General features: G+C 41.8%; 1 protein-coding gene across 1 annotated transcript; it reads right to left on the bottom strand.

Moving 5' to 3' along the window:
- Positions 1 to 5,250: 5,250 nt before the first annotated feature.
- Positions 5,251 to 10,596, bottom strand: LOC124009893 (Krueppel-like factor 6). The gene is made up of 4 exons (XM_046322135.1): positions 10,238 to 10,596; positions 8,153 to 8,726; positions 7,023 to 7,146; positions 5,251 to 6,803 (listed from the first exon to the last, which is right to left on the bottom strand). Exons 1-4 carry the CDS (start codon positions 10,337 to 10,339, stop codon positions 6,752 to 6,754), a joined length of 852 nt encoding a protein of 283 aa, XP_046178091.1. The 5' UTR covers positions 10,340 to 10,596; the 3' UTR covers positions 5,251 to 6,751.
- Between the last annotated feature and the right edge of the window lie 402 nt (positions 10,597 to 10,998).

Genomic DNA, 10,998 nt, shown 5'->3' with positions numbered 1-10,998 from the left:
CACCCCCCCCCCCCCCTTTAAGATTTAGATGCACTATTGTTAAGTGACGATTCCACTGGATGTCATAAGGTGAATGCACCAATTTGTAAGTCGCTCTGGATAAGAGCGTCTGCTAAATGACTTAAATGTAATGTAAATGGATATCAAGAATCTGATTAAACACCTTAAACACCTTGTGTTGGGGACAATAAAAGGCCACTCTAAAATGAGTAAGATGTCTCAAGTTTTGAGGGAGCGTACATTTGGCATGCTGACTGCAGGCATTTCCACCAGAGCTGTTGCCAGAGAATTGAATGTTCATTTCTCTACTAAAAGCCGCATCCAACGTCATTTTAAAGAATTTGGCAGTACGTCCAACCGGCCTCACAATCGCAGATCACGTGTAACACACGCCAGCGCAGGACCTCCACATCCGGCTTCTTCATCTGTGGGATCGTCTGGGACCAGCCACCCGGACAGCTGATGAAACTGGGGGTTTGCACAACCAAAGAATTTCTGCACAAACTGTCAGAAACCGTCTCAGGGAAGCTCATCTGCATGTTTCCTCACCAGGGTCTTGACCTGAATATAGTTTGGCGTCATAACTTTCTTCGGTGGGTTCTTCACGGAAGAACCCTGGTTTCAACTATACCGGGCAGATGGCAGACAGCGTATATGGCATTGTGTGGGCGAGCGGTTTGCTGATGTCAACGTTGTGAACAGAGTGCCCCATGGTGGCGGTGGGGTTATGGTATGGGCAGGCATAAGCTACGGACAACGAACACAAAGAGATACTGTGACGGGATAATCAAATCAAATCCAAATCAAATAAATGTTTTGGCCACATACACATATTTAGTTGAAAGATTTTGGCCTAATGCATTCATTTCAATTGATTGATTTCCTTATATATACCTTAATACTGTAAATTGTTGCACGTTGCCTTTATATTTTTGTACAGTGTATCTGTATAATAAGTCTGTAATGGCTGTTGAAATATTTTCATGTGGATGTTCAATCCACAAAAACTGTGCAGTGATCTGTTTTCATCCAACATTGCAGCCTACTCTATAAATCACCAGGCTTGCTGACGACACCACCATTTATTCTTCCCTGCATCCCTAACATTCAACCACACTAATCAAACCTGTGTGGCATCATTGAGCGATCCAGTGCAGCCTATCACACTGTGCGAACTGGTAGAGACAAATACCGCCTGCTTGTTCTCCAATGCTGCTGCTATGGGTTCAGTTAGGTAAGACAGTAGGTTGCATCTGAAATGGCACCCTTTTCCCTATTTACTTTATTATTTTTGACCAGTGCCCATAGTGCTCTGTTCAAAAGTAGTGCACTATAAAGAGATGTAGGGAGATTCCTCTGGAGTTCAAAGTGCGATGTGTGTGTGAATGGATAATAGGCCCTTTTATCAGGCCGTTGTAATGAGCTGCTGTACATCAGAGGAGAGGAGGACTGGGGGGAACCAGAGGGCCTAGCCAAAGCTGAGAAATGTCCATACATCAGACCAATCACAGGCCCTGAACCAGACCTGGGTTCAAATACTGTATTTATGTTTGATTTGAGGTTGCCTGTGCAATCGAATCAATAGAAAATGGTAAAAAGTGTAAACACTGCCTACCTGTCACTCCAGGAAGACTAGAGCAAACTTTCCAAAGCATTTGAAAGATTTCAAATTGTATTTGAACCCGGGTCTGGCCTGAACCCAACCTCAACCCCCATTGGCCCACTGCCTGTAGCCTGTACACAGAGTGGTGAATTAACCCTTGATGTTCAGCCCTCAGGGAAAGAGCAAAGAGCCACAAGACTGTGTTGTGAAGTGCAGAGAGGTACCAATTTAATGGATGACTTTAATGATGTTTGCAATAAACGTGATGTAAACATGTAATTTGCACCATGTGCTTTCAAACCGTGTAACGTCTCAGTTCAAACAAACAATTCAAGATAAATAAACAGTTGAAGTCGGAAGTTTGTATACACTTAGGTTGGAGTTATTAAAACTCATTTTTCAACCACTCCACAAATTTCTTGTTAACAAAATATAGTTTTGGCAAGTCAGTCAGGACATCTACTTTGTGTGTGACACAAGTCATTTTTCCAACGATTGTTTAGACAGATTATTTCACTTACACTTCACTGTATCGCAATTCTAGTGGGTCAGAAGTTTACATACACTAAGTTGACAGTGCCTTTAAACAGCTTGGAAAACTCCAGCAAATCATTTGAGTCAATTGGAGCTGCACCTGTGGATGTATTTCAAGGTCTATCTTCAAATTGTAGACCTCCACAAGTCTGGTTCATCCTTGGGAGCAATTTCCAAACGCCTGAAAATACCACGTTCATCTGTACTTCACCCAACTTATTGTGGGAAGCTTGTGGAAGGCTACCCGAAACGTTTGACCCAAGTTAAACAATTTAAAGGCAATGCTACCAAATACTAATTGAGTGTATGTACATTTCTGACCCACTGGGAATATGATGAAGGAAGTAAAAGCTTAAATAAATCATTCTCTCTACTATTATTCTGACATTTCACATTCTTAAAATAAAGTGGTGATCCTAACTGACCCATGACAGGGAAGGTATATGTAAACTTCCTTCTTCAACTGTAGGTTTGGTCCTAAATGGCACCCTATCCCCTACCCCACCTCTTTAAGGAATACCTAGGATAGGTTAAGTAATCCCTCTCACCCCACCCCCCCCTAAGTTTTAGATGCACTATTGTTAAGTGACTGTCCCACTGGATGTCATAAGGTGAATGCACCAATTTGTAAGTCGCTCTGGATAAGAGCGTCTGCTAAATGACTTAAATGTAAATGTAAATATAGTACTTTTGACCCGAGCCCATAGGTCAAAAGTAGTGCACTTTGTTGGGAAAAGGGTGTCATTTGAGACGCAGGCATCCATTTGGAGGTAAATGTAGATTTCCATATAATCAGCTAGAGCAGCAGGTCTCGATGCCTTTTCCCCCTGTTCTCCCATTCCGCTTTGTCTGTGTGTTTGAATGTGAACCTTCTGGAGGTCTCTACGATACCACTGAGTTGATGGTTTACCATCCTCATGCTGGGGTCAATGACCTTTCAGTTTACTCCGGTTTTAAAAGGCGCCCCCTAACCCCCTGGTCATATGAGATGAGCTGTGATGTGATGGGTGGGGGGAGGCGTATCTGTATGTCTGTTGAAACCAGGCAGGGGCATGTGGTGGATGTTCTCGTTGTACTAGTAGACCTTGACTGGGAAGATCTGGTTTGATGTGCATAAGAATGTGCTGTTTTGCTAGTGTTGGAGCACAATAATGTGTTGAAATGCTATGACATAGAAATATAATGTGTAGAAGGGGCTTGGAACCTCTGACCATTCTAATTCTATGTGCTATAAACTGCATGATAATGAAAGGAGAACATACTGAACCATCGCTATCCGCAATGCTGTATGGCGTACTGGTATTTGTTATTTGTTGTAACCTGTATGTCTTCACATTAAAAGGATAACATTGATCATATTTATGATGGGCTGCAGGTAGCCTAGCGGTTAAGAGGTTGGGCCAGCTCGGGTACTGACAAGGTGAAAATGAAAAATCTGTTGATGTGCCCTTGAGCAAGGCACTTAACGCTAATTGCTCCTGTAAATCACTCTGGATAAGAGCATCTGCTGAATGACAGAAATATCAAACGTAAATGTTACTGTATGCAGCTCAGTCTCAACTAAGGTCTGAATTCAATCCAAATGCTCCTTTTCAGCTATGCACCTTTTAAAGTCAATGTTTCCTAGGTCCTGTGTGGCTCAGTTGGTAGAGCATGGCGCTCGCCATGCCAGAGTTGTGGGTTCGATTCTCACGGGTTGACCAGTTTGAAAAAATATGAAAATATGTCTGCACTCACTACTGTAAGTCGCTCTGGATAAGAGTGTCTGCTAAATGACGTAAGTGTTTCCGGAGACGTCTATGTTAATATGGCTATAATTAGGCTAGCTAACGAACAATTGTAACAATGCATTTGAGGGACAACACGTGCTTATTGGGCAAATGTGTTTATGTTTTCAATTGACATTTAAACAACCCACCCGTCTGTAAAGTGAGGTGGATCCGATGAAAATGACAGGAACCTGAAGGAGTATGTTAATATCACTGTCCTATGTCAAGATCCCACTATGAGGACGCAAGAAGCAAAAACACAAAAATGTTTGGTCACATTTTTTTTAATCGTTATTCCAATAAAAATACATTCATACAGAGATAAATATTTTACAAAACAATAATAAAAAAATAATGAAAAAAAACGTTGTTACGCCATAAATCAAACAAAAATCAAACATAATAATTTATTTTTTCTTCTTCTTCAATAAAGATACTCTTTAGTTAAAGATTGGCTGGGTTACATAACATATGTGGCTTGTCCAACACCTAACATTGGCTGAAGTAATATAGGCTGACAAAACTGCTGTTTTGATTTTGATTACGAAAAGCTGTTCAGTGTGTAATCTCTTCGACAATCAGAGTTTTTCATTTCTCTCTGCTGAATCATTCCCAACTCGAGCAAGAAAAAAATGCAATCTTTCTCCAACACTGTAGAAGTGAACAATAAGTCATTTGTTTTCAGTTTATTGGGCCATTAATACTCACCCAAGTTAAATCGGTAGTCTTGTCTTTATTGTTTTTCTTAGAAATGTACACTGGGGTCCTGTACCCTGAAAAATATAAGCCTCTTTACAAAAACTTTTTAAACAACACTTTTATCTTTTGCATGGTTTCGATATCCACAATGTATATTTTAAAAGGGGACCTTTCGACAGCGACGTTGACCAGATCACCGGTACTGTACATTGGTATAGGGTTAAAACATGGCAGTCCATACAGGTCAGTAAGAAATAAGCATCCACATCCACTGTCAGTTTGAGAGCACTCATGTCAGGTAAGCATTTAACAGTTCAAAAAACATGCCATTGCCTGACCAGAATGGGTTGTTTGTAATAACTCTTAATTTATCATGGCCTTGGTGGCCGAGCAGATCACGTCACGAGAACTCAACCCCATAACCAACCAATAGAATCTGTACTTTCAAAAGTAATCCACCGTCACACATTCCATTCGAAGTGCATAACGTACCACATTACACTACTACACAGTAGTAGACCTTTTCAAATGGAATTGCTTGAACTGCTTCTAGAATTCTGTCTCAGATCAAGGATTCTTTTCAAAACAGGATTTTTGTCCGAATAGATAGATACAGTATGTATGTTGACCAATAAAACACAGAAATGTCAATAAGTATAAAGCTTAACTTTTATTCGAGAGTCTTCAGACCAACCATCATTTCTAGACAAAGGGAAAAAGGTGCAACCATATGAATCGGAGCCTTAATAAAGCTATTCAATCACACACTACCGCATTTAACCCCCCCCTCCTCCCCCCCGTGAGTGATCTATTTATCTGGACAAGGCCACTTACATAAGGCATCATTAAGGTCACAGTGTATTTACAGATATAGAAAAAGAGGAGAGCAAGAGGACAGACATAAAGAAATGAGTTATTAAACTGAATATAAATAAAACTATCCCATGATCAACACAGTTGCCAAGCAATAGTGGTATCTCCAAACATAGAAAAGAAGAGAAGGAAACAAATACATCACTGCTTTATGTTTCTGTACAATACTGTGGTATCTACGGAGTAAAATGGATGCATAGCTGCTCATTATTGGGATTTGCCTGTGTTATAAGTAGGCCTAATCGAGTGACAAACAAACCCAAGATCATGCAACTTCTGGTATAATGATATATCAATGTTGTGTACAGCCTTTAGATACTGAGCTTACACAATGGACAACAAATTAGCTTTGTAGCATGTACTTTGAGACAAGCTACTTAATACATTGCACATTTAATAGCTGCACCAAACATCAACCCCCCTCCCCTCCCCAAACCTCGTTTAGGAGCATGTACCACCTCAGTTCGGATGGTGGTGCTCTCTCTCAAACCTCAAAACTGACGGCTGAGACGCACACACACTGCCAAACCCAGCCTAGACTCAACCAGCGCTCCACACAAGAGCACAACAACTCCTTTGCTTGCATTCATTCATGACCACGAGACAATAAAACCTCAGTCAAAAACTCATCATCCCCTCAATGCCATTCAGGTCACAACACAAGCCATCTACTCAGGAGTCGTACATCCACAGGGCAGGCACCCAGTTACAGGCATTCTAAGACAGGCACCCAGTTACAGGCATTCTAAGACAGGCACCCAGTTACAGGCATTCTAAGACAGGCACCCAGTTACAGGCATTCTAAGACAGGCACCCAGTCACAGGCAGTCTGACAGCAGGCTCACAGTCAGTCAGTCCACATGCTCACAGAAAACAACACACGTTTATTGGAGTAGTACCACTGCATATTTTCAAACCAGAAACTAACTCCGCAAAGCATCAGACACCATACAGAGAAAAAAACGTTCTTTCTTGTCCTCTCAGATATTTTCTTTCTCCTCTCTCTAGTGAATTTCTTAATTCTCCTTCATCCATGGTGGTTTTCGTGATATTTTTCAGAATGTGTCGACCTTTCAGAGCTCTTTCCTCTGAGAGGTCTTGGAGGCACTAAGTATGGTGCAAAAATGGCCTGCATGCTTTTCACTGGAGCACGCTCCCCTCGCGAGCCTTTCTCCCCTCTCAGGGCACTGCAGCCTCCCCACAGACAGGTTAGGAGACAGTCAGGACCATCGCTCAACACCGCTCTGCTCTCCTCTGCCCCGGGGCCCACCGCTTAGATGTGTCTCTTCATGTGAAGCGCCAAATGGTCCGAGCGAGAGAAACACCTGTGAGGAGAAAGAAAGCATATCAGGCACAGTGTTTTTAGAATAGGTAAAAGACGAATATAACAGCATTGATATTCAAGTCCCTTAAGTCAGTATTTCAGGTGCATGGATTTACCTTTAGTTGCCCAAACATTCAAGTGTTCATGACCTTCACAATCTTTCTCAATAAAATAATGAAAACAAACAATAGATACATCCATCCCTAAACACTTCTCTTACCTGTCACAGTGACTGCATTTAAATGGCTTTGCCCCAGTGTGCTTCCTGAAGTGTCTGGTTAGCTCATCACTCCGTGCAAAACGCCACTCGCAGCCTTCCCATGAGCACCTGTAAGGCTTCTCACCTGCAAACAGAAAACAAATGATTTTATTGCTGTGCTCAATTGTTTCCAAATTAGAAATAGACATAACATACTATAAGTGCTACATGTTAGAAGATAGAGTACTACAACTTGTAAATATGAGCTGTGGTATACTGCTTAAAAGTAGTTGAATAAGCAGACATAGTGCTTATGAAGTGGCTGGGTGAGAAGGGATAAATGTAGGGGATTTCTAATGGTGAAAATTCCATTAGCTCTGGTAACAGTTTGGTTGGAATGTGGAGCCTTGCTAATGTGCAAGACAGCTGTAAACAGCTTGGCAAGCCGAGGTCAGAGGTGATGAGAGAAACTGCTCGCATAACTCGGTAACGAATAACAGTAAATGTAAAATTCCCACCGCACTTTAAATGTAAATGATTCAGTCGTTTTCTTTTCCCATTGTGAAATGTGATCTGTTTTCAAGATCCAGTCCACATCCTCTGTGGCTGGCTTGGCCATGCCCACAAAAGGTTTTTATGTCGCCCCTCCCCCATTCAACGTGAAGTAACTGCTGCTACTGTGTGAATTAGGTCACAGTTTAGACACTACGTACTAGCGAACTATTCCAAGAATGCAGAGAGAAATTTCATGAAAATAACTTTTTAAAAACAAGACTCTCTTGTTAACATATTAAAATGTAATTGTTTGATGAGGTTTAAATTTAATCCCCCCCGAAACGGAATCATCTTCTGAATGTTCTTTGTAAAGCAAATGCCTGCAGATTCAGAACACTGATGACATCATAACCAGCTGGTCTGGATGTCTTTCCCAAGGCCTCTCTGCTGTGACAGCAGCATTAGTATGTGGGTAACAACACCCACCTCCACTCTTTGGACTAGCTTGCTTTACCTGTATGATATTACTACTAAGACTCGGGTCTGGTCGGATAGCTCAGAGCTTCTGCTTTTTTCTATACATATACAGTATACACTTGTTTGGGAAGAGGTGCTGTGGGATTATGCAGTTTACCTGTAAACAATCAACTATTTACCTGTATGTGTACGCTGGTGTGCTTTCAAGTGGGAACTTTTCGTGTAAACCTTTCGGCATCCGTTGAAATGACACCTGTGGACCCGCCTCCTCCCGTCTGGAGAAGCCTCCCCATTGGCTAAGCTTCCCCTCTCCACCGTTCGTCCACCAATGCCCCCTGTCCGTATTTTCCCTGGCGAGTGCATCACTGTCTGTATACCGCTCCACACCTGGGAGGATATGGAGGGGGCCTCCTTGTTCACCTCAGGAGAAGATGGCGGAGTGCTGATAACCATGGAACTCAGGTCCTCTCCCTCTCCCATAATGTCACTTAGTGGGTTGGAGGTGAAGTCGAGGGGAGGTGAGAGCTCCTCGGAGCTGTCAGACGCTTCACTGCTGGCGTCGGAGTTAAAGCTGTTGGCCTCTTGATTGTCCTCCTCCTTAATGTGAGTGTGGATCTTTGGGTCGGACTCGGCCTTGTCCCCGCAGGCCAGGATCAGTTTGCTCCAGAGATCCTCTTGACTCGTCTCAAACTTGATGTCTGTGGCCGAGACGTAGGGCTCGCTCTGGAGGTAACGCTCCAACTCCAGACATGTCTGATGAAGGAGAAAATAATGAGTACAGCATGTAGGAGCTAGGAATAAAAACTACCCACAGTATACGGTACATATACACAATGTACTATTCTGAGGGCAGTGGAGTGGATGTAATGGTTGTCCTCCGAGACTCTAATGCTTCTGCTTCCCAAATGGCACCCTATTCCCTTTATAGTGCACTAATTTTGACTAGGGCCCATAGCCCATAGGGCTCTGGTCAAAAGTAGTGTACTATATAGGGAATAGGTTACCTTTTGAGAAGTAGATTAGATCAAGGAAGGTTACATGTAAACACACTTCCTCAGTTGGTGGCGTGCTCTTTCCACGACATAGCTGTCGTCATGCGCAGTGATTACATTTACATATGCTACAGAGCCCCCCTGGTGGTTAGGGAAGTGCTTGTAGATATTTTAAATGTTTCAATTATTCAGCATAAATTGGATTTAATAATGCATCCAGTGGCATAGCTAGAAATAACATAGCACACAGGGGAATGGAGGAGGTAGGCCTGGTTCAAGCAGGTCCACAAAAAGCTTTATGTATGAATACTGCAAGAGTTTCATACTGCAAGAGTTATTTTCAGCTTCTAAAAAGGAAGTAAAGGACACTTCCTGAAAGCTTGACAATCAGAGAGTGGACGCTAACTACAGTATATTAAAAGCTATGACATGCATCTAGCATTCAAAATAACGAATTCCAAACTATAATGGGTATAGAATACAAATTAAAACAAATATTCATTACAGTGTAAGTTGTTTTGTAATATATTTCTGGCGAACCTAAAAACGTTATTAGTAAGCCAATACTTTGTATTCATTGCAAACATTTATTTTCAATAGGGCAGAATGTATCTCTGGCGAGCTTTGAATGCCTCAGGGCATGGAGAGGGAATTTGGCCCCAAGCCCACATATCCAAGGGAAACTTTGTGTAGTGAAGCCTATTTATTTCAATCACCCTCAAAAAACAAAACTAGTTTCTCGACTATTATGTAATTCTTATAAAATGACTGCGAGTTAGTGGGAATTTTGAACCAAATCTGTTGAAAAAGACGCACATAGGCTACTCTTCTCCGGTAATTTCGAATACGATCGTCTCTCTTGCTCTCTAACACACGCACGCGCACACAACAACTCTCTTCACTAGAATGAACGGCATAATCCGTCTAGAGAACTGAATATAAACAATGTTGAGTCTTGGTTCATTCATTCGATTAGGCTATTACATTGTGACGGCTGTATATAATTGCAACATGCGTTCAATAACAGTCTTACGTCAATTAAACTATGTGTCAAGAATGTGCTACAAGTTCAATCCAATAGCTCAACTTTTTCGTTGTTCTGCATCACTTAGTCACGTTCTGCATTCCTGACAGCTTGCAGGGACACTGACAGCAACCTGGGTTTGCGGACAAGTTTATGTCGATGTATATACATAAGCATTATTTTTCATTCATTTTAGAGTGTTTTCTATATCTAAATATGACTATTTATAAATGATCATATATACATACCTGCTGCCAGTACTCCTCAAGAGATGGTAAAGCTGAAAAGTATCCGGTGTCATGTACTATCTGGAGCTCCTGAAAGATGCTGCACATAGGAATAACATCCATCTCACTCCTATAAATGCGGCTGCAATTACAACCAAAAATCAAGGTAGTTCAATTGCCTTGTTTTCTTTTTCAAGAAAACGTGCGACTTCGATGTATTTGCATGTATAATATGCTGTAGAAAAGCAGTTGGGAATAGTAGGTATGTTTATCACCTTACAGCAGTGATAGCGCAAGTGTTCTTCCTAGAGCGATCTTACTTGCTTGCTCTAATAGCAAACAGTGAACTCGCTGAAAGTCCGTCGACGCTCTGTAAACTTCACTATGCAATGTCTTACAGACGGCCTTCCCCCCACGTGATTGCATTACGCTGTCGTGATGCCGACCAATGGGTGCGCCAAAGTGTAACACCCGCCTACCTTGACCATCTTCTGTGATTTGGTTGGTGAATTGACCTAAGTCTCCTTCATTTCCATTGGACCATGTGGGCTCTATTTTTAGAGCGCTATATAAAGTGTTCACCGCTTACTACAGCGAAGAACCACGTCTCTATCGGCCTAGTATGGTTTCAGTCTACCTTCTGAGCAGCAGTATTGCTTACAGTTTACTATTATTATGGCACGCACGAGTTGGGAAATAGAATAATATCTTAACATTTATGCTTGGGTTTGAATTGATATTTTAACCATTCTTATGCATTAGTTTCCTAAATACAATAGGGG

Source organism: Oncorhynchus gorbuscha, linkage group LG22, assembly GCF_021184085.1.
Source record: "Oncorhynchus gorbuscha isolate QuinsamMale2020 ecotype Even-year linkage group LG22, OgorEven_v1.0, whole genome shotgun sequence".
Taxonomy (NCBI): Eukaryota; Metazoa; Chordata; class Actinopteri; order Salmoniformes; family Salmonidae; genus Oncorhynchus; species Oncorhynchus gorbuscha.
Note: the sequence above shows the minus strand (reverse complement) of the source record. Positions and strands in the feature narration are given on the sequence as shown.